At 45.0% G+C, this 24481-nt stretch overlaps 2 protein-coding genes across 3 annotated transcripts in view; both read right to left on the minus strand.

Annotated features, from left to right (window-relative positions):
• The window catches only part of fbxo25 (F-box protein 25), a 19901-nt gene extending 10967 nt beyond the window's left edge, over positions 1 to 8934 (minus strand). The window contains exons 1-2 of one of the 2 annotated variants that reach the window (XM_062550990.1): positions 8467 to 8934; positions 7890 to 8027 (exon numbers count right to left, since the gene is read on the minus strand). In XM_062550990.1, coding sequence (XP_062406974.1) covers positions 7890 to 8020 — 131 coding nt within the window. In that variant the 5' untranslated portion in view covers positions 8021 to 8027; positions 8467 to 8934. The remainder of the gene's footprint in view (positions 1 to 7889; positions 8028 to 8466) is intronic. The other variant, XM_062550991.1, reaches the window with a different exon arrangement.
• Positions 8935 to 13316: 4382 nt separating this feature from the next.
• rnf144ab (ring finger protein 144ab) overlaps positions 13317 to 24481 on the minus strand; it is a 42090-nt gene continuing 30925 nt past the window's right edge. The window contains exons 6-8 of the mRNA XM_062550982.1: positions 16700 to 16847; positions 16277 to 16366; positions 13317 to 15700 (exon numbers count right to left, since the gene is read on the minus strand). Of these exons, the coding sequence (XP_062406966.1) occupies positions 15569 to 15700; positions 16277 to 16366; positions 16700 to 16847 (370 nt within the window). The 3' untranslated portion in view covers positions 13317 to 15568. The remainder of the gene's footprint in view (positions 15701 to 16276; positions 16367 to 16699; positions 16848 to 24481) is intronic.

Genomic DNA, 24481 nt, shown 5'->3' on the forward strand with positions numbered 1-24481 from the left:
CACCTTCCCTCATTCTGACCAGCTCATGCGGAACCCAGGGCAGGAAATGAAGTCATTCAATATATTTAGACATCAAATAAATGAACGTCTGTATTCTAGGTTGGATGCATTATGACCGTTCATTTAAACTTCATGAGTTTGGCGAATTAACATTCAAGTCTGTGTGATACGGCCAACAAATTGGAGCTACAAGGACGCAAGGATGTTTATTTGTCACATCCATATGATTACTAATGTAAAGAATGTACTTCATAGGTGTGCAAATAAGACGCGGTTAATGCACCTTTTAAATTACCCAGGGCAATGGGGAGTTCAACCAAACAGTGGAATAAATGAACATCATAAGAGAGACCACCATTTTGTCTCAAATGTGACAAAATATTGGACATCAGTTGAGAAGTGGTTGTCAAACTGAAAACAATTACGCCGTTTTCTAAATGTCCTTGACTTATAAACTGAACATAAATGTAGTGGGATGAACGCTTGTGACAGATGGAGGCAGTGTTTAGGCCTGTGGGACCACATGTGCAAGCCAGGATTAAGCTCAATCACAAGTTAAACTCTGACTGCAGATCCAGCCCTTGATCCTGCATCACTGAAATGAGCATGTTCCCAAGTTCAAAGGGCCTCCATCGCTGGCTAAACTGTGGCATAAACATCGCATGGATTCCTTTGATCAAACGGCCTTCGTTGCGTCACTCTATGTAAACAAACAAACACTGACTTACTCACTTACTCTCCTAATGGCTATACAGCGTGTGACGCCACGGGTTGACTCTTTGATGTCTCGAACCAAACACCCATGTTTGCCCGAGCCAGTTTGCTGGTGCCTTTGACCAGAGCCCAATCAAAACAAGGCAGAAATGCGTAGTTGTAGCGTGGGTAAAATCAGCCTGCGACCGCTTATGGATGCAGCGCTCGGCCAATCCAGGTTGGGACTGGACTCGGGGACGGGGATTTGGAGACTAGGCCCTAGCAGCTGCTGGCATCCGTGGGAGGAATGGAAGGCTTATGACTCATGGAGGATTCTAGAACCAAACCAAAAACCCAGCGCTCCATCTCAGCACACTCCTCCCATTGACAGACACCACACACAGGCCCTGCTCAGGGCTGGTTGGCTGGCATGGCACTGGGGCCTGAGACTGAAGATTAGGGGGTGGGATTTTTTCCTAAATTTAGCAGTTTGAAGGGGGGGGGGGGAGGTGGAGGTGACTGAATTCCCTCCAGTGAGAACTATGCTGAAAGAAGACACTTTGTACCAGTCAATGTACTTGATGAAATATGACTGTGCTGTGTGTGCATCAGCCTATGTGTGTGTGTGTGTGTGTGTGTCTGTGTGTGTGTGTGTGTGTATACTGTATGTGTGTGTGTCCTTGTGGGTGTGTTCCAGCAGGCTGTAGCGACGTGAGCATGACAAGTGCTTATTAGGCATAATTAGCAGTTCAAAAGTTGCTACAGCGATGTGGAACCTCATTCTCCATCTACTGAGAATGATTCCCTGGCTTCCTTCAGGGGCCCAGTCAGCTAGACACACACACACACACACACACACACACACACACACACACACACACACACACACACACACACACACACACACACACACACACACACACACACACACACACACACACACACACACACACACACACACACACACACACACACACACACTCACACACACACACACACACACACACACACACACACACACAGTCGTGGCTTGTCTTGGAGAAAAGAAAATGTGGCGCTGGAGGGAACTTTATTGTGTCTCTCAGCGTGAAAATATCTGAATATTATGGAGGTCTCTCTCTCTCTTGCTCGCTCTCTCTTGCTTGCTCTCTCTCGCTCGCTCTCTCTCGCTCGCTCTCTCTTTCTCTCTTGCTCGCTCTCTCTCTTTCTTTCTCGCTCTCTCTTGCTTGCTCTCTCGCTCTATCGCTCTCACAGACAGACAGACAGACAGAGAGAAGGAGGAGAAAGAGAACGAATAAGAGAGAGACACACTCTCTCTCTCTCTCTCTCTCTCACACACACACAAACGCACACTCTCTCTCACACACACACACACACACACACACACACACACACACACACACACACACACACACACACACACACACACACACACACACACACACACACACACACACACACACACACACACACACACACACACACACACACACACACACACACACACACACACACACACACACACACACACAGAGAGAGAGAGAGAGAGAGAGCTGCTGATGCCTCCAGTGTGGAATGCAATAAGAGTGCGTTAGCCGGTGAGATCTGGGAGGTGATTCCCCAGACTAAATAAAAGCAGGTGGGCGTCTCACTGCAGCTCCACTAAAGACACACATCATCGCTCTACCCAGCACAGCACAGCACAGCAGCAGCAGACACCGTCTACTGCATCCACACAGAGGAATCAGTCACACATACACACACACTCCACACTTACACACACATATACACAGACACAGACACACACACACACACTCTCCACACTCCACATTCACAGAGAGAAAGAGAGAGAGAGAGAGAGAGAGAGAGAGAGTGAGTGAGAGTGAGACAGAGAGAGAGAGAGAGAGAAAGAGAGAGATAGAGAGAGAGAGAGAGAGAGAGAGAAACCGAGAGAGAGAGAGAGAGAGAGAGAGAGAGAGAGAGAGAGATTCTACATTCCTATCTGTCTGGGCTTTGGGCCGTATTCAACGTTTAATGGATTCACTGCATGCTTTTGAACTGACTGGATGTCAGGGCGCCAGGTAAGATTTAATGGATTCGCTGCATGCTTTTGAACTGACTGGATGTCAGGGCGCCAGGTAAGTAAACAGCCCCATCCTTCTGAAAACAAATCTTTCCCAATTAAGGAGGTGAACTTGAGCTTCCAACTCTCACCTGACTGGCTGTGATTTAAAGCTGAGCCCAAGCACAGCCTCCAGGGAAATGGCGCCCTGTCATGGCGTTGTTTTTCCCAGCTAGCAGGAGATGTGGCTCACAGGATTGGGAGGGCGGAAATAGAAGAGAACTCACTGATTCATTTTATTATTGTGTTGCATGTTGGAAATGGAAAGGAATGGAAAGCACTTTGAGCTGCGTGTTTGGTAGGAGCTATACAAATAAAGAGTAGATTATTATTATTATTATTATTATTATTATTATTATTATTATTATTATTGTTATTATTATTATCATTATTAATATTATTATTATTATCATTACTGGATTGGGATGGTGGAAAAGAAAACAGCTCTAAACATATGCAAGACAGGTGCAGGACAATAAACAACAACATCTTAAGGAGTTTTTCCGCAGACTTAAATAGGCGTCTAATTTACACTTCAAGGCTGCCACCTTTCAGCTGTGCGCAGGCAAAGCACTGACTGACGCCTCACAAAAGACGAGGAGGACAGAGACGTAGCAACGTCCCATCTCATTCTGAGAGCACGTCCGGCACCTCAGCACCAATCATCTGTATATTCGCTCCTTCCTACACACAGGATGTCGGGCCAGACAAAGTGTACGTGAAGCAAGCAGCCCACACCTCCGAGCCTGCTCGCCATTCACACCGACCCATCCGTGGGGGAGAAACAAACAAACAAGCGTGTCATCTAGATATTCTAGACCTCGTCCAGCGAGCCACAAACGGCAGCGTGTGGGCCCAGCTGCCCAGCTCTCCACCAGCCAATCAGAGCCACGCCGTGAGGTCATCGGGCCGCACGAGACGTGCGAGGGCACGACCGGATGGCCTTTTGTTTGGGCACATGCGGCGTGCGTGGCCACGACCTCATTGCTCTTTTGTTTGTGCGTGATGTAACCCACAATGGAGCCGTGTGATGTCACTGGCCCCGGTGTGGTTGCTGGCACACGACAAGATGCCATTGTGTTAGCATAATAGCGCTAGTAATGGCCTAGCGTTGCCGTCACTGGAGCCACAACAACAAAAGAGAGCGATGCGAAGAGAAGTGAATGATTTTGTTCACCTACTTCTAAAAAAAATGTGGACCATTAACCAAAAACTCTCAACTCTCAACAAATGATATATTGTAAATATACATACAGCACATCGTAAATAAAACAGATAACAGATCATTCTTGTCTTTGGTATGAGGTCCATTGCAATGTGGAGTATCACAAGAAGGCCTACGTCCCTAGTTGCCCAAGAGAGGCACCTTTGTGATGGCCTGAGGAGGTGAAGCAGACACGCTAAACTGACTCTGAACTACAAAACTACGACCTCTGAACGCACAAATAACTCCATTTGTTATAAAGAGGTTCACACCACTGTGAACCTCTTCATCAGGCCCTGTGCTGTGGGCCTATAGTGTGGCCAGAGGAGTCAGAGCTTCTGCATTTGTTTGAGTGGGGGGGGGGGGGGATAACATCAGTCGAAACATCTCAATCCGACAGATGGAAAATTCCAGGGTGCTTTGTTAAAGTGATGCGAGCGAATAAATATATAAGGCGGAGAGTGTGTGTGTGTGTGTGTGTGGGGGGGGGGGGGGGGGGGGGGCAGACAAGGGCACTGTCTGACACATCAGAGAGGGGACAACACACACAGGACGGGGTGACTGTGGGGGGTAGGGGGACTGAAAGCATAGGACAGAGAGAGAGGGGAAAGAAAGACACACACCACCACAGACACAGAGAGAGAGAGAGAGAGAGAGTCAGTGTTAGCTGAAATATGGCAGATGGCAGTTTCAGTGTTAGCTGGAAGTATTTGCGAATGTGTGTGTGTTTCATCTGCAGTCATTCAGAGTTCTCTACTGACGCATAGTGCACTGTCTATGTGCTAAATTTCATGTGTGTATGTCTGCTATGTCTGTGCTTATGGGTCTCTCTCTCATATATCTTCTCTCTCTGTATCTCTCTCTCTTTCTCTTTCTTTCTTCCTCCCACACACACACACACACACACACACACACACCCCTCTCATACCTGCATCTCAATCATCTCTCACCCCCCCTCCCTCTTCACTCTCTGTGTCTGTCTCGGTCTCTTTCTCACACACACACACACACACACACACACACACACACACACACACACACACACCTCTCATACCTGCATCTTAATCTCTCACTCCCCCACCCTCTTCACTCTCTGTGTCTGTCTCTGTCTCACTCTCTCTCACACACACACACACACACACACACACACACACACACACCTCTCATACCTGCATCTCAATCATCTCTCACCCCCCCTCCCTCTTCTCAAGTTCATGCACCTAGCTCCCGTGAGCTTTTTTTCCACTCAACCACACAGCTTTTCAGTCTCCGTGGCCTGTTTCCATGACGCCAGAGCGAGAGGCAGACAGTAATTATGGGGTGGACTCTGCCCTCACACCCCTTAGAGTTGAACAAAAAAGGAAGCAATTCTGTCAGGAAGGAGGGCTCTTTCCAGGTCTTTGACGGTCCTTCGACCGTACAGGATGTGTGTGTGTGTGTGTATCTGTGTGTGTTTTTTGTGTGTGTGTTTTGTTTTGTGATTTTCATCATCCCACACACCCCATTACCCCCTACATAAACACAAACACACACAACATACCTTTGTAATTTCGACTTTTCATGTATTCTTAAAAGCTGAGCTGGCTCTTGAGCACAATAATCTAATTACTTATAATTCATTTCATGAGTACATGACAGCAAAATACTTGAACTTGAACTTGTTATCAGACTGACCTGGTTCCTCTGTAGAAATGGTTAACCTCCCTTTACTCTCCATGCATCACTGACTCTAAAATAACTTCCTGTCTCCTCGCCCACAAACTTCCTGTTCCACAGCCCTCCTGACCAGCACTTCCTGGACAGGCCACTGTTTGGTACTCTTCAGTCTCTAGGTCAGACAACCTTACGTTACGTGAACTACAATATCAACTTCACGCTGTCTGTCAGTTGTGTGATTACAACAACAGAGTGCTAACCTTTAGCATCAGCAGTGCTAACCTCTCATGGACATATCCATATCCATCCCATATGCCTCAGTTTAAGGAAGCACTCTGGAATTTTCCATCCCTGGCGGAATGATATGTGTCGACGGAACCCTACATCCATCATTTTTATCCTCCATGTTGTCTGTTCTCGTTCCCTTTACAATTCCATCCACTTTTTCCAATTCTTCCTCTCTTCCATCTCTCATCTTGATCCCTCGCTCCTGACAGCCCTGTTCTCTCTCTCTCCGTCTTTTCATCTCCATCGTTTCGGTGCAGCGTCTTTCCAAGCACAGGTGTTCCTCCTTAATGAGCATGACCCAGAGCAAGGGTTCTGACCCGTGGCGGGCTGCCTAAGATCACGGGCCTGAGTGCATCTACTGTACGACTTCCCTTGAGGCGGTGGGGGTCGAGGGGGGGTCGGGGGGGTCGGGGGGGGGACTGGTTCTACAAAGCAAAGCCCATGTCAGCTTTTTCCAGCCGGTGTTACATCAGAGCTGCTGTTCCGAGACCGATAGCCTGCGACTGAAATACCCCCCACTCCCCACAATGACATAATCCACACTGGCTGGCCTAATCCCGAAATGGATAGAAAAAGCAGGTAGTCCAAACTGACTTCGCACAGCGGGAAATATCTTACTGTATGGCAGTGCAGCCGACAGCTTTAAGATAGTGGGAGGAAGTGTACAGTCGCACCTGATTCACACACACTTAACACACAAACAAACACTGACAACTGCAGGTCTTGCTGCAAATGGAAGAAAATGAGACTGTCTCTGCACATCTCCTGTGAGAGGCTGACTGCTCCAAGTCTTTCCCATAATGATTCCCTCCCGTATTTGTACAGTATTTGTGCGTATCCCCTGAAGCCTTTTCAGGTAAGAAGACCAAGGCAAGCAGAAATCAAATCCAGCTGTCGCCACCGCTCCTGGAAACCAGAATCCACTCTCATGCCGCTTCAAAGGGATAAGACCTGCTGATCTCATCTCCCGTTCAAACTGCCAATTACATGCAGTTATGTACCAGACCAAAGGCTCTTCCAATAGCATAACGTCAGTCATTTTACAGACAGTTTAGCGCCCAAGGCACATCAACTGCACATGAACTCGATACGGTCACGACTCCATGCTGGGGCAGGAGACTGTGATGCGAATAATCATCACGAGAGATGAGATTTGACCTTTGACCTGAGCCTGGCTGATCCCATGCAGCTCCCCTGGGGGTATTTTGAGTCCACACGAGTTCCCATGACTACCGGGCTGACTAGGCTCCTGAGTGCCACTGGTCAGACAATTATATAACATGACATACAGAGCATGTGCAGGAGGCAATGTCAACACAGACACGCATGGGTCAGAAGGTGAGGCAGATATGTCATTTTGCCTACACAGCAACCGAACTGATCAATCTCTGTCACTAGGCCGTGTCACATGAGCACTGAGATAGAGAGAGAAAAAAGATGGCCAGCAGCAAACCTATGACATGCAAACAGTTGTGGGCTATTATTTATCAATATGGCACGGATGCTGTGGCCACAGTGCTATGGAAATTTGGATAGAGAAGGCCCTACAGTAGCCACATGCAACTAAGCTTGATGTCCATTCACCAATCATACCAGTGGAAAGGTTCTCGTCAATCGACAACACAAACCAAGACTAATAGCCTACTGAAACCAGTTATCTACACTTTTTAATACCTTGTTGGTCTGCTGCCTGTGACATGCAAGGAAATGTCCTTGATAAGAACAGAACAGCCTTCATTCGACAGCCTAACCTGTGTTTGCTCTTGCATCATCATCCTTTTGGGTAATTAAAGATAATTGAATGGTGCTCCAGGGCATCGTATGTTTTATAGGTTAATGAGGTTCGGCGTGAATTATCAAAGCAGGAAGAGAACAGCCGTTTGTGTGTCAGGTGGTGGTTGTAGTAGGAAAGTCTAGGCTACTCACTCTTCCAAGTCGAGCTCGTTGTTGTTGTCATCTCCCAAATCGTGGCCGAAAAATTCGAAGCGTTTCCAGCCGTCTTCGGTCTTGATCCAGCTCCATCCTGGAGACCTCCAGTCCTGCCCCAAAAACGGCATTCTCCACCTGGTTATTCCAAAAATAAAACTGTCAATGGATCTCTAACTGCATGCAGCACATTGCGTTTCTTGCTACGCAATTTTCGCACTGCCACGGCATATTTTGTCGATAAATTAAGGTTAATCAGGGATTGAACAAAGCATCTAAACATAAGGTCTAGCAGCTGAATGTTGAAAACCTGTCACGTTTTAATAGCCAGTGAAACGTTTACTGCTACACAATGACGACAGTTAGATATGTTTATTTAATAAATCCGCTCTTGGTTGACACTGTGAACCACAGTTTTATCGGAGAAAAGTCATCGTTATTTTCAATGTAGCGTACAGACAAAAGTCCTTTCAAAGACAACGCCAAGAACAAAGTGACTGAAAGAGAAACCACATTCAAATACAACATTGACACATACAGATGCGTCTTGGACCAGACATCAAAAGTGTAACCTTACCAGCAGCGAGTCCTTTGTTATAATAAAATTCAGCTTTGCTCAGAATATTGACGGAAGTAAACAGCCCGTAGAGTGGAATGTGAACCGCCTCTTCGTGTGCGGTGATTGGAGGATTTGTTTTTATTTATCTTGTTGCTACCCGGAATTCCGACGCTGATTGGTTGAAAGAGCTGCCGATCACAAAAGATTTGATCCGCTGTGTTTTGTCAGGGCATCTTCTTACACGTGACAGAGGGGCTTGCACATGTTCTCGTGTTTTGGTTTGGCATTGGGGGGAGGGCGCTCCGAGCTACCAAGCAAGAGGTATGAATGTCCACTATTCATGTGAAGAATCACCGTATGTGTATCTCTGGTGAATAGATTACCAGCAGACCTACCATAACAGGCTGACAATAGCACTAGCGACACTGTTGCTCAACAGGAAATTCTAATAAATCTCCACATTCGATGATAATAATTCCATATGTAGGCTATCATTTCATATTCTGTAGCCCAACTTAAGTTCAATGTCTGTTGCGATATAGGCTATCACTGAATACTGGATCCATTGTAGGTTAGTCTAAAACAATGCACATACGACAAGTAGCCTACGTTGGAGCCCTCTAAATTCAGTAGGCTGTAGGCTACTGTTCTGGCTTTAGACAATGCGCTGCAGTGAAATACTGAACTTCGAGCAGCCTTCACATTTTGTTTTGCTTTCGTGTCTTCACAGAGATGTTTTTAGGCTAATGTTTTTGTTATGCATTTTGCCTTTGCACGCCACTCTCCCTCGGATTACCTGAGGAATTGTCGTCATTCACATTTTCCACACATTGCTACCTTGTCACTGTATGACTATTTTAAACTCGCGTGAGATAATTCCTTGACGAACAAGGCACGATCCATTGCTGCAGAATATGTCATGCATGCTAGTCACTATTACCTTTCACCTGTGACGACAGTGCAGCTTTTTTTTTTTTTTTTTGGTGTGTGTGTGTGTGTGTGTGTGACAAACCTGTGTAAGTTAACTCAGAGTTATAGGCATATGTCTTGTTATAGAATGAAACCATACAGCTGTTTTATTAGGTGGTTTCCCAGCTAACAATTTCTGGTTAGGAGAACGTTTTTAGAACGTTTTTTTCCTGGTTAGGAAAACGTTGCCTGAAAGTTGCGAAAGTTGCCACAAGGTTCCCCAGGAAAGTTTTCTTGACGAAAATACTACGTTTTTTTCTGGTTGTTTATTTTGGTTAGCAGAACGTTCTCCTACCCTTTAGGGAACTTTACTATATTTGGTTGCATTAACGTTCCCCTAACCTCCCAGCAACAAAGTGTAAAGGGGGAAAAAATATGTAGAATTATCGTGACATCCTTGCATGGCTCGCTGCACACTCGCCGTCTGCGACGACAGCCTATTTATAACCTGGGAGAGCGAACGTCTTTGATGGCTAAGGCAATGACTAGTAGGCTATATGAATCTTCACTTACCATTAGCTGCTTGCTGAACTGCGACGAATACGACCCGGCAATACGTCAATGTGTCAGCTAAGTATTTAAATGCGGTTAGGTCTAATACTTTCTTGTCTACGGTGTCTTTTCCTATAATAAACGATTAGTCAGATCAAAACATAAGCAGAGCAGGCGCTAGCCTAACACACTGTTTCAACATTCAAAACTGGCTGTTTTTATTGCATCGTATGCCATTAAAAGTCCTCGGTTCAGAATTATGATGGATTTTGGTTTATTTTGTTCTAAATTGGGACTGGGAATTGTGGGATAGGCTGAGTGAACAGCACAGTAACATAGGCTATAACTTGGACTACGTGTTAATATAAAACAATTCTCCCCCGGGAACATTGTGCTGTTTAAGATGCAGTCTCAACGTTTGAGAAATAATTCATTGGAGTCCTCATCATCATATTTTCATAACAAATAAAGCTTTAAAAACATGAATGCATTTCAGGTGCCACTCTAATCGATTATGGATTAATCCAAAACTATTCGTCAGATTAGTTAGCATGAAATCGTTGTGTGCCTGCCTGGGACTATGGCTAGCTAGCTCTTCCACCCGGTTTACCCTGTACAGTGTTTTTTAAAAGCCTGTTGGACTTAATGGAACAAGTGCATGGAGAACGATGTGAAGAATGTGATCGATACCATACAGCCAGCCTACGTGAGTAACTTTATCTCTGTGTTATCCAAATGTCTTAAAGTTAGCGAGGTTGAGTCTGCTAAAACACCAACACCCCAGAACTCACGGAGATGAAAGTTTCTCAACCTAGCTTCTCGCGCTGGTCCCTTTAGCTGACGGGCTGGCTTATTTGGTCGGCCGAATATCAATCCAACAGAGGGGGGAAGAATAGAATAGGGCTATATGTCGATTTTGCAACAAATTATTCCGACTTTGCAGTGTGGCTGCTGGCCGTGTTCAATTGGAAACTCATAGAAACTCTGGGGCGATTTTCATCAATCAACCCCACGCACATAACCAGAGAATACCGATATGGTTATACAAATAAGATACCTAAAAACAACTAAGTAGCAACGTTGTGTGAAAAGAGAAATGCAACCAGAATATAACGTTTTTTTCTTTAGTTGTAATAACGTTCGGGAAACTTTGATAACCTGGAGCTAACGTTCTCTCCAGGGTATTAGAAGGTTACTGATAAACTAACCACAGGAGAACCAGCGGCTAACGTTATTTGCCTGCTGGGATTCAACCAGAATATAACGTTTTTTTCTTTAGTTGTAAAAACGTTAGGGGAACGTTATTTGTTTTGACAACCTGGAGATAACGTTCTCTAAACGTTATTAGTAGGTTGCTGAAAAACGAACCATAGGGGAACCAAAAGCTAACGTTAGTGAAAGTTAGCAGAACGTTAATTGTTTGCTGGGTTGTCACTAAAGAATGTACTATGAATATCCCCCGGGTTTCTCTGACACTCTGAGTGTACTGTTAACTTGGGTGTTCTGAGGGGGGACTATCAGACCCTAGCCTGATTACCATCGACTATCAAAGGCTCTGCGAGACTTTAGTCTGACCAACAGCCTGCTGTACTAACACGGTTTCTTGCAAGCGCTGGTTGACCCGCCTCCTTTAAGTGCCTCGATTTGCTACTGGTAGATGTCAGAAAGCGGTTTGCCGAGTTTAAACCAATAACAACACTCTTTCCTCTGCCTTGAACACGCCTCTACCCAGAGCCGTTGGAGCTGCTCAAAGTTGATTGGTTCTCGACCAAAGGGGGCAGTTCCGCAGATTTCGGGAACTCAGAAATCGTTCTCAATGAGCAGTTGGCCAGACCAGCAGCAAAAGCCTGAAGGCGTTGCGTCACTGGGAGGGCGTGCCAGGCTAATCAGACCCTGTATTGGTCGGACACTTTTGGCCCTGAAACGAAATATGTCTAAGCTACGCCAAGAATCTCCATATAGTGCTGTCGTTCACAGGGTGTTTGACCATCACTGTCACTGAGTTTGTTGTTGGCTGACTAGGACACTAAAGCACATGTTAAGTTGTTGGCAGTGTTCCAGTCATTTGTTGTCATGACTTTTGTTTGTCTTTTAATCATTCTATGTTCGTTTTTTATTTGCTACTTTGTAAACATTTTCAAACTATTCCCCTGTTATGCTTCTGTGTAGGCCAACTTTTATCATAGACTGTATAAAGACCTTGTGTGTTACCTGTGATGGTGAAAAAGTATGCCTTACAAAACATTTAATAGTAACAAGTGTATTGATTAATCATAAGTGTATTGATTAATCATCAGGTAGGCCTACATGTGCAGGTCTGCCAAATAGCATAACCGTAACCGTACACACAGGTCTGTCCTGAGAAAGTCAGCCAAGCTATATGACTAACATAGTACTCATTCCAGATGTCATTGTAGCTTTATCTATTGATCATTCACTTAAAATGCCACAAAAGGCTTTCAGAGATATACCAATATAAAACATCTTTATCATATTTATGCTGGAGGATGCAGTATGTAGCAAGCATTCAGTATAGCCTACAATACTAGGCCCACCGTAAGCCAATAACACCTGCACAGCTGGGAGGCCAGATGAACAGTGACACCTGGCACATTTCAGTAGAGGTGAGCCAGGACCAGAAGAAAACTTGCTTTTGTGTCTATGGGTGCCTCTCAACATCTCTCCTCGATGCTCGCTCCCACTGATCTATAACTAACATTGGATAGACTATCCCATCGTTGCCGCCCCATTATTCTTTATGTAGATCAGTGAGGACGAGGACCGAGGAAGGAAGGGAGGATGTATAAAAGGCCAAATGAGAGGCACCCTCTGGTTGAGTCAGTGGGCCCTAATTTAAGAGGCGGGGCAAGAGCAAAGTCCCTCAGCGTGTAAAGTGTCTCTTGCATGAGCTGAAGCTATCACGTAGCCACTGTAAGTCGCTTTGGATAAACGCAACTGCCAGTGTGGTTAACTGTGCTTTGGATATTTTTCATGTTATTGAATTAGGAAATCGGACTTTGCACTTTGGGTCCAATGTGTCGAAAGTAGCATCTGAAATGTAGGATACAGTACTTCTCTCCAGGATTCAAGTCAATCAAGCTTCGGCCTGTTTGTTTTTGAGTGCCATGAAAAGCGACACGAAGACTTCAGATGCAAAACCTTCTAAATCCATACAGTACATATTTGTTTTACTTTTGAAGAGTGATATTGCAAAGCTCTGACCACAATCCATTTGTTGATGTAGGTGATGCGAGACAAACACAGGATTGTTTTAATCTGTTTCTCATCAGGTTCAGCATTAAATATCTTTAAAAAATATGGTGTACAAATAACTGCAGACTATCTGTTTGTCTATCAAACTTGTTTAGGCTAAACCTGTGAAATATACAAGAGAAAGGGTAAAAGTGAATGCTCAACTTTTTTTTAATTCCACAAACAGAAGGAACCTTACAAGACAAAATCCTTCTGAAAGAGTACATCAGCATTGTGTACCATCCATCCAAACCATTCATACATCTTATCTGGGTCAAAGATACAGCAATGTAAATTACAAAATAGAAAACAGGCCGATAATGTGTGATCTAATACAAATACAGAATGAGGATTCACTCAATAAACAACAAAACTCCTCTGTTTAATAAACAACAGTACTCCTCTGTTTAATAAACAACAGTACTCCTCTGTTCAAAGAAAGCAAAAGAGAAAGAAAATCTCTTAGAATCTCTGAGAATTGCACAACTTGGCCGTAACCTCAGATTTGGCAAAGATATGATTCTAACTGGTGAAGCTGAAAAAAGAAGCTTGTTAGGCACCTCTTGGGCGGATTATAGTGGCCTACTATTTAAACCGGCATAACGAAAACCCTGTTAACCCCCCAGACCTTGAAACTCACCTATATGAATTCAGAATAAGTCCTAGTTTCTGATCAAACGATGAAAAAACACTACAGCTGGAACTTTTCCTGAACTCTACAATATTCCTGTCCTACTTGGCATCTACTGATATTGCAGCTGAGATAAGCCGTATGATAATAATCCAAAGTGATGATTTATTTTATAAGAGCTATCCTTTCTAGCGCATCACATCTATTGGCCTATAAAAGTAATGAAACTATAACATCTGGTTTACCTGCTACAGTTAGCACAAAAGACCAAGTTAAGTAACATACCTTAATAGTTGTCATATCAGCTATGGGTCCAGACTTAAAATAACACAATTGCAATTCTGATCTACCTGCTGAGAAATGAATGCAATCTGTACTCAGTTACATTAATATTCTTAAAAGACACTATACAGGCCAGAGTCTGTACTGGTAGCTCATCTGAAATGTCATTCTTTCATTTTAAATTTCTTGTGGCAATACAATTCTGCTGCAACATGCCTCTTCTTGTTTGTCCTGCATCTGCTTAGGTAGATAGTTCAGTATGTTTTTCAGGATCTGGTTCAGTAGCTCCCTCTTAACTCTACTGATCTAATGCACCTAGAAAGATTATGCTCAGTCCTGTCACCGCCAATCACCGTCCTTACAGTAATAACAAACAGAATCAGGCGTTAGGCCACACAGCTACAAGACTGACCTCTAGTGGACGAATATAACACTGCTTTGCTGCTTGAGTGAACCATGTAGGATCATGTCATTTGCCGCCTTAACCTCAGTGAGGAGCACCAGCAATATACGAAGCAGATGACACAGAAGAAGATCAGTGGTTTGAACATACGGGCCTTTTCGTCTAAACATCAAGAGAAGCCGGTCTGGTCTGGTTGCTACTGGGAAGTGTGTTGGGTAGTGCACCTCTGAAACACCCCTCCTAACCAGCCGATTGACTAACACTATTAAACTAAAAAAGGGAAGTGAATCGGCCACATGTGGTGCGCATGAGTGAAGACCGGGGATATCATGGCAGACTGGAGGTGGATTGGGTTGTGGCCTGTCTGTGAACAGGCCTGGAGGTAAGTTCTGCTTTGGCATTTGCAAACACGTTGCCTGCTACCCACTGACACACTCAAACCTCCGCAGCAGCCCGAAATGAGCATGAGACCAGTTGTGTGGGAAATGCAGTGCACAACATCATGAGAGGAGAGGCGTTGGAATAATAATGATGAGGAAGTTGCTCGGGATGACTGCAATTCCACACAAGGGAGAAAACTCCTACATACCAAGTACTAGCATGATGAAAAGACTTTACAAAAACAAATTACACACAAGCTCTCCTTCTCTATGGGTGGAGCTGGAGCACATACACGTCTCTTTAGTAGACTTAGAAGAGAATAACGGAAAAGAGAATTTAAAACAATTTGAGAATTTGAAGCAAAACACCCCTTTACAAGGACATAATTCTTTGCTACATGCTTTCTTCCCTTACTACTTTCCTCCCTTTCTCCTCCTCTCCATCCCTCCCTCCATCTCTCTCTCTCTCTTTGGTCCCTCCTTGCATCAAGTCAGCTTCTATAGAGGAGAGACAGGACAGTTGCCCCTTGACAGAGGCTAATAACTACGGTAACCACCAAGCTGCACAGGAAGTGGGACTTCCTGCTTCCTGTCGGGTTTGCGGCGCTGGTCGCAGTCCGCTCGCGGTGGAGCTCGGTTCCGGCGGTTTCAAGAGGTGCGGAGGCGGGTCCTGACGTGACCTTTGACCTAAATGGAGACCTGTGGGACCCGCTAAGTGGGCAGCGGATCGTCGTCGCCGCGGCGACACCTGCACTTGCAGCACAGCACAAAGGGAGTGGCCAAGAGCAGGAACGGAGAGGCGACCAGAAGCAGCAAACCGAAACCGGCAAATATACCCACCACCTAGGAGAGAGAGAGAGGGAGAGAGAGAGAGAGAGGGGGGGGGGGGAGAGAGGGAAAGAGGGAGAGAGAGAAAGAGGAAAAGAGAGGGAGAGGGAGAGCGAGAGAGTATGAGAGGAAAAGAGAGGGAGAGAGAGGACAGAGAGAGTGAGAGCGAGAGAGGAAGAGAGAGAGGACAAAGAGTGAGAGATAAAGAGAGAGAGGGAGGGATAAGGGCAAGAGCAGAAGAGAAAGGAAGGAGAGATTATAACATGTGGGAGAAGCAGACAGAGGAGGAGAGATGACACACAAAATGGAGGACAGAAAAAAGTATAACATTCAGTACATTACTAGAGTATGTGACATTCTCAGTAACAGAGCAAACCAATAGATACTGTGATACAAATCACTTGAGTGCTTCTGGGTGTGAGCCACAAACCATGTCCTTTATCACCACAAGGGGCAGTATTTACCATAAATATTGAAAATATAATCCAACTAACTAAGCATAGCTCAGACTCGTTTTTGATCACTGCTGATAACAGTACATAAAGATATGAGGATGCGTAATATTCATCATATGGATGTTCCCATGGTTACCTGAGTGCGGTGCCAGATGACGGATGCTCGGGAGTGGCCAAGCTTGTTCCGGCACGGCCCTTTGTCATAATGGATCAGGAGGAAGTCGTCCTGAAAATAAACCAACAGTTGCACAGTTTTGATCCAAAATCGATGCAACCGTTTGAGTTTTTAAGAACAAAATAATGGTGGTAGTAGTGCAGTGGTTAAGGAGCTGGGCTAGCGTGTAGCAGCCTGAAAGTTGTCAGTTCCATTCCTGGCATCCACCGTTGTGCCCTCGAGTAAGACACTTAACCCTAAGTTGCTCTGGGGACAATATAGTCCCTTGTCCCATAGCTGACATATTGTATTTAAGTCACTTTGGACAAAAAGTGTCTGCTATATGTAAAGTACAGTAAACATATAATATTTTGTTGTCAGAGAAGCTGAAGGACAAATGCTCACATCCAGCGACTCCAGGCAGTACCAGCAGAAGGCGTGCTTGCAGCTCTTGCACATCATCTGGGCGCAGCCCTCGTCCCTCTCGATGTACACCTTGCACCTGGGGCAGCGCTTGATGGGGGCGTCCTCGTCCTCGCTCTTACAGAACGGGCTGATGGGGGGACAAACGAGTCATCAGTGGTCTTAACAGTTAAAACAGTGAAAAACGTAAGATGGCAATAATAATTAAAGCTGCGAGCAGCAATGTGGGGGCCAAGCTTTGGAAATTTGGAAAGACAACCCCCCCTCCCCCCCTCCCCCTGTGACCACCATAGAGGAGTATTTGTGTGCTTTTGTCTGGGCTTGAGAGAGAGAGAGAGAGAGAGAGAAATGAGCTGAAAAACTGAGCTGACTTCCTGTGATTATAGGGCCCCCTTAGTGGTCAAAAGACATGACATGGGAGAGTGGGTGTGTGCAAATGGAACCCCCCCCCCCCCCCCCCACGACCACCATAGAGGAGGGTGTGCGTGCTTATGTCTGGGTTTGAGAGAGAGAGAGATGAAAGCATTAATGAAGAATGAGCTGACTTCCTGTGATTATAGCGCCCCCCTAGTGGTCAAAAGACATGACATGGGAGAGTGGGTGTGTGCGAATGGGAACCCCCCCCCACGACCACCATAGAGGAGGGTGTGTGTGCTTGTGTCTGGGTTTGAGAGAGAGAGATGAAAGCATTACTGAAAAATGAGCTGACTTCCTGTGATTTTAGCACCCCCCCTAGTGGTCGAAAGACATGACATGGGAGAGTGGGCGTGTGCAGATGGAACACCCCCCCCCCCCCCCCCCACGACCACCATAGAGGAGGGTTTGTGTGCTTGTGTCTGGGTTTGAGACAGAGAGAGAGTAGATGTGAAGAAAATAGCCAAAATTAATTTCATTTTTTTTTGTGTGTGTGTGTCCTTGGGATGTGTTCCTAAGTCCACTTACCATGTTTGGTTTCGATAGGTGAAAGTGTTGTTTATTATAGCGCCCCTAGTGTTCAAACGTCACCAAATTTAGTGTAGGTCCTCAGGATGTGCTCACAAGTCCACATACCAAGTTTGGTGTTGATACGAGAAAGTTTTGCTAATTATAGTGCCCCTAGTGTTCAAACGTCACCAAATTTAGTGTAGGTCCTCAGGATGTGCCCACAAGTCCACGTACCAAGTTTGGTGTTGATCCGAGAAAGTTTTGCTAATTATAGCGCCCCTAGTGGTCAGAGTACGCCAAATGTATTGTGCGTCCTCAGGGTGGGGTCCAAAGTCCATATACCAAGTTTGGTTTTGATACTTAAAACCGTTGCTGAGATATGAGCCTACTTCCTGTTACTATAGCGCCCCCACAGTTGTCAAAGGGCACCAAAGTTATTGAGGCCTCTCTTAATTGGGTTCTGAGCCCATGTTCTAAGTTTGGTCTTGGTACATGAAAGCCTTGCTGAGATATAGGTTCACTTCCTGTGTGGCGGCTTTGCCGCCAATTTGGATTGGCTGTTAGAGGCGAGCACTTCCGTCAATTGTTCCACAAAGCAAGGCAATAAGAAAGCATGGTCTGAAGATGATGTGTGCAAATTTTGGTGAGAATCGGATGAAATTTGAGACCTGTGAAACTTTTTGGAAGTTTTGACCTTGGTCTGTTGGTGGCGCTACAGCAATCATGGAAAAGTCTTGTTAATTGGTGGGTGGGGCCTTGACTTTTGCCTTAATACACTGAGCAAGTTTCAGCTTGATAGGTTCAAGCATAGCAGAGATATTTGCATTAATGTTGTTGCTTGGCTCCCAATAAACTCTTTGGGAGGGATTTACCCACAATGCTCAGTTCCAAATCGTCAAAAACACCCACCGTCGCAGAGAAAACTGTGGCGAGAGTGGGCTATATATAGAGAATGAACCAGCAGGATGTTTAACAGTGAGTAAGTCCCTCTATCCCTTTCGAGGCTGTGGCATTGCTAAGATTCACATGGCCTCCGGCTGAGGCACAGCAGCGGAAAATCCCAGGTGTCTTACCACCCGGTAGGTGGACAGACGTAGTGGTCATCCAGGAAGTCCATGGGAAAATGTGGGAAACCTATCCATGACCACCATAGAGGAACGTGTGTGTGCTTTGAGAGCGTGACATGAAAGCATTAATGACAAATGAGCTAACTTCTGATGAAAGCATTAATGAAAAATTAGCTGAGTTACTGTGAATATAATGCCCCCCTAGTGGTCAAAACACATGAAATGGAAGAGTGGGCGTGTGCAAATGGAACCCCCGCCCCCCACAACCACCATAGAGGAGAGTGTGTGTGCTTTTGTCTGGGTTTGGGACAGAGAGAGAGTGGATGTTAAGAAAATAGCCCAAATTAATTTCTATTTTTTTTTTTTGTGTGTGTGTGTGTCCTTGGGATGTGTTCCCAAGTCTTGATACGTGAAAGCCTTGCTGAGATGTAGGTTCACTTTCTGTGTGGCGGCTTCGCCGCCAATTTGGATTGGCTGTTACAGGCGAGCACTTCTGTCAATTGTTCCATAAAGCAATGCAATTATAAGTCATGGTCTGAAGATGGTGTGTGCAAATTTTGGTGAGAATCGGATGAAATGTGTGTTCTGTGAAACTTTTTGAAAGTTTTGACCTTGGTCTATTGGTGGCGCTACAGCGTTTGTTGAAAAGTCTTGTTAATTGGTGGGTGGGGCTATAACTTTTGCGTTAATACACTGAGCAAGTTTCAGCTTGATAGGTCTAAGCATTTTAGAGTTATTTGCATTAATGTTGTTGAGAAATTGATGAATTTTGACCTGTTGGTGGCGCTAGAGGTTTGAGGTTAAGAGTCTGTAAATTGGGGAAAGTGGTCATTGGCCATAGAAGAATATGTGTGTTGAATTTCAAAACGTTTAACTGTATGGTTCTATGGCTTCCATAGAGATTTAAGTTTAATGTCTGTGTGGCGGCTTCGCCGCCGATTTTGATTGGCTGTTAAGGGCAAATAATTTTGTCAATTCTTCCAAAAAGCAATTCAATAAGAAGGCATGGTCTGAAGATAGTGTGTGCAAATTTTGGTGAGAATCGGATGAAATTTGTGACCTGTGAAACTTTTTGAAAGTTCTGATCTTGGTCTGTTGGTGGCGCTACAGCGTTAATGGAAAAGTCTTGTTAATTGGTGGGTGGGGCCATACCTTTTGCCTTAATACACTGAGCAAGTTTCAGCTTGATAGGTGTAAGCATTTTAGAGTTATTTGCATTAATGTTGTTGAAAAATTGATGAATTTTGACCTGTTGGTGGCGCTGGAGTTTTGGGCTCTGGGGTCTGAAAATTGAGGTATGTGGTCATTGGCTTAGGGAAAATAAGTGTACCAAATTTCCCAACTTTTTACTGTATGGTTCTTTGGTTACATAGAGATATAGGTTCACATGCTGTTTTTTGCTGCGTTCTAAACTTCGATTGGCTGTGACAGGCAAACGCTTTTGAATATTTATTAACAAAGTGATAAGTCTTGAGTGGCCTTGTCTGAAGGTCACGTGTGACAAGTTTGGTAAGAAATGGACAAAATTTGAGACCTGGGTAACTTTTAGAAAAATTCAGCCTGACCTGTTGGTGGCGCTGGAGTTTTGGGGTTTGTTGTCTGTAAATTTAATAGATTCGGGCAAATTTGAAGTTGAATGAGTGTGCCAAATTTCAGAACTCTGGAGTGTATGGTTGGCTGGGAAATGGGCAATGTGTAATAATAATAATAATAATAATAATAATTAAAGCTGCGAGCAGCAATGTGGGGGCCAAGCTTTGGAAATTTGGAAAGACAACCCCCCCTCCGCCCCTCCCCCTGTGACCACCATAGAGGAGTATTTGTGTGCTTTTGTCTGGGCTTGAGAGAGAGAGAGAGAGAGAGATGAAAGCGTTACTGAAAAATGAGCTGACTTTCTGTGATTATAGCGCCCCCATAGTGGTCAAAAGACATGACATGGGAGAGTGGGCGTGTGCAAATGGAACCCCCCCCCCACGACCACCATAGAGGAGGGTGTGTGTGCTTGTGTCTGGGTTAGAGAGCGAGAGATATGAAAGCATTAATGAAAAATGAGCTGACTTCCTGTGATTCTAGCACCCCCCTAGTGGTCAAAAGACATGAAATGGGAGAGTGGCCGTGTGCAAATGGAACCCCCCCCCCCCCCCTACGACCACCATAGAGGAGGGTGTGTGTGCTTGTGTCTGGGTTAGAGAGCGAGGGAGATGAAAGCATTAATGAAAAATGAGCTGACTTCCTGTGATTATAGCGCCCCCCTAGTGGTCAAAAGACATGAAATGGGAGAGTGGGCGCGTGCAAATGGAACCCCCCCCCCCACGACCACCATAGAGGAGGGTGTGTGTGCTTGTGTCTGGGTTTGAGAGAGAGAGAGATTAAAGCATTAATGAAAAATAAGCTGACTTCCTGTGATTATAGCACCCCCCTAGTGGTCAAAAGACATGACATGGGAGAGTGGGCGTGTGCAAATGGAACCCCCCCCCCCCCCCTCGACCACCATAGAGGAGGGTGTGTGTGCTTGTGTCTGGGTTTGAGACAGAGAGAGAGTGGATGTGAAGAAAATAGGCAAAATTAATTTCTATTTTTTTTGTTTTTTTGTGTGTGTCCTTGGGATGTGTTCCTAAGACCACTTACCAAGTTTGTTGTCGATAGGTGAAAGTGTTGTTTATTATAGCGCCCCTAGTGTTCAAACGTCACCAAATTTAGTGAAGGTCCTCCGGATGTGCTCACAAGTCCACGTACCAAGTTTGGTGTTGATACGAGAAAGTTTTACTAATTATAGCGCCCCTAGTGGTCAGAGTGCACCAAATGTATTGTACGTCCTCAGGGTGGGGTCCCAAGTCCATATACCAAGTTTGGTTTCGATACATGTAAGCATCGCTGAGATATGAGCCTACTTCCTGTTACTATAGCGCCCCCACAGTTGTCAATGGGCACCAAAGTTGTTGAGGCTTCTCTTAATTGGGTTCTGAGCCCATGTTCTAAGTTTGGTCTTGATACGTGAAAGCCTTGCAGAGATATAGGTTCACTTCCTGTGTGGCGGCTTCGCCGCCAAATTGGATTGGCTGTTACAGGCGAGCACTTCCGTCAATTGATCCATAAAGCAATGCAATGATAAGTCATGGTCTGAAGATTGTCTGTGCAAATTTTGGTGAGAATCGGATGAAATCTCTGACCTGTGAAACTTTTTGAAAGTTTTGATCTTGGTCTATTGGTGGCGCTACAGCGTTTGTGGAAAAGTCTTGTTAATTGGTGGGTGGGGCTATACCTATTGCGTTAATGTACTGAGCAAGTTTCAGCTTGATAGGTCTAAGCATTTTGGAGTTATTTGCATTAATGTTGTTGAAAAATTGATGAATTTTGACCTGTTGGTGGCGCTGGAGTTTTGGGCTCTGGGGTCTGAAAATTGAAGTATGTGGTCATTGGCTTAGGGAGAATAAGTGTACCAAATATCCCAACTTTTTACTGTATGGTTCTTTGGTTACATAGAGAATACGTTCACATGCTGTTTTTTGGTGCGTCACCAACTTTGATTGGCTGTGACAGGCAAACGCTTATGAATATTTATTAACAAAGTGATAAGTCTTGAGTGGCCTTGTCTGAAGGTCATGTGTGACAAGTTTGGTGAGAATCGGATGAAATCTCTGACCTGTGAAACTTTTTGAAAGTTTTGACCTTGGTCTATTGGTGGCGCTACAGCGTTTGTGGAAAAGTCTTGTTAATTGGTGGGTGGGGCTATACCTATTGCGTTAATGTACTGAGCAAGTTTCAGCTTGATAGGTCTAAGCATTTTAGAGTTATTTGCATTAATGTTGTTGAAAAATTGATGAATTTTGACCTGTTGGTGGCGCTGGAGTTTTGGGCTTTGGGGTCTGAAAATTGAGGTATGTGGTCATTGGCTTAGGGAGAATAAGTGTACCAAATATCCCAACTTTTTACTGTATGGTTCTTTGGTTACATAGAGAATAGGTTCACATGCTGTTTTTTGGTGCGTCACCAACTTTGATTGGCTGTGACAGGCAAACGCTTATGAATATTTATTAACAAAGTGATAAGTCTTGAGTGGCCTTGTCTGAAGGTCATGTGTGACAAGTTTGGTAAGAAATGGACAAAATGTGAGACCTGGGTAACTTTTAGAAAAATTCAGCCTGACCTGTTGGTGGCGCTGGAGTTTTGGGGTTTGTTGTCTGTAAATTTAATAGATCCGGGCAAATTTGAAGTTGAATGAGTGTGCCAAATTTCAGAACTCTGGAGTGTATGGTTGGCTGGGAAATGGGCAATGTGTAATAATAATAATAATAATAATAATAATAAGAATACGTACAATCACTATGGGTTGCCTCGCAGCTTCGCTGCTTGGCCCCCAATTAAAGCTGCGAGCAGCAATGTGGGGGCCAAGCTTTGGAAATTTGGAAAGACAACCCCCCCTCCGCCCCTCCCCCTGTGACCACCATAGAGGAGTATTTGTGTGCTTTTGTCTGGGCTTGAGAGAGAGAGAGAGAGATGAAAGCGTTACTGAAAAATGAGCTGACTTCCTGTGATTATAGTGCCCCCTTAGTGGTCAAAAGACATGAAATGGGAGAGTGGCCGTGTGCAAATGGAACCCCCCCCCCCCCCTACGACCACCATAGAGGAGGGTGTGTGTGCTTGTGTCTGGGTTAGAGAGCGAGAGAGATGAAAGCATTAATGAAAAATGAGCTGACTTCCTATGATTATAGCGCCCCCCTAGTGGTCAAAAGACATGAAATGGGAGAGTGGGCGTGTGCAAATGGAACCCCCCCCCCCCCCCACGACCACCATAGAGGAGGGTGTGTGTGCTTGTGTCTGGGTTTGAGAGAGCGAGAGATGAAAGCATTACTGAAAAATGAGCTGACTTCCTGTGATTATAGCGCCCCCCTAGTTGTCAAAAGACATGAAATGGGAGAGTGGGCGTGTGCAAGTGGAACCCCCCCCCCCCCACGACCACCATAGATGAGTTTGGGACAGAGAGAGAATGGATGTGAAGAAAATAGCCAAAATTATTTTCTAATTTTTTTTTGGTGTGTGTGTGTCCTTGGGATGTGTTCCTAAGTCTACTTACCAAGTTTGGTTTTGATAGGTGAAAGTTTTGTTTATTATAGCGCCCCTAGTTGTCAAACGTCACCAAATTTAGTGTAGGTCCTCAGGATGTGCTCACAAGTCCATGTACCAAGTTTGGTGTTGATACGAGAAAGTTTTGCTAATTATAGCGCCCCTAGTGGTCAGAGTACACCAAATGTATTGTGCGTCCTCAGGGTGGGGTCCCAAGTCCATATACCAAGTTTGGTTTCGATACGTGAAAGCATTGCTGAGATATGAGCCTACTTCCTGTTACTATAGCGCCCCCACAGTTGTGAAAGGGCACCAAAGTTGTTGAGGCTTCTCTTAATTGGGTTCTGAGCCCATTTTCTAAGTTTGGTCTTGATACGTGAAAGCCTTGCAGAGATATAGGTTCACTTCCTGTGTGGCGGCTTTGCCGCCAATTTGGATTGGCTGTTAGAGGCGAGCACTTCCGTCAATTGTTCCACAAAGCAAGGCAATAAGAAAGCATGGTCTGAAGATGATGTGTGCAAATTTTGGTGAGAATCGGATGAAATTTGAGACCTGTGAAACTTTTTGGAAGTTTTGACCTTGGTCTGTTGGTGGCGCTACAGCAATCATGGAAAAGTCTTGTTAATTGGTGGGTGGGGCCTTGACTTTTGCCTTAATACACTGAGCAAGTTTCAGCTTGATAGGTTCAAGCATAGCAGAGATATTTGCA

This window comes from Sardina pilchardus, chromosome 12 (genome assembly GCF_963854185.1).
Source record: "Sardina pilchardus chromosome 12, fSarPil1.1, whole genome shotgun sequence".
NCBI classification, from domain to species: domain Eukaryota; kingdom Metazoa; phylum Chordata; class Actinopteri; order Clupeiformes; family Clupeidae; genus Sardina; species Sardina pilchardus.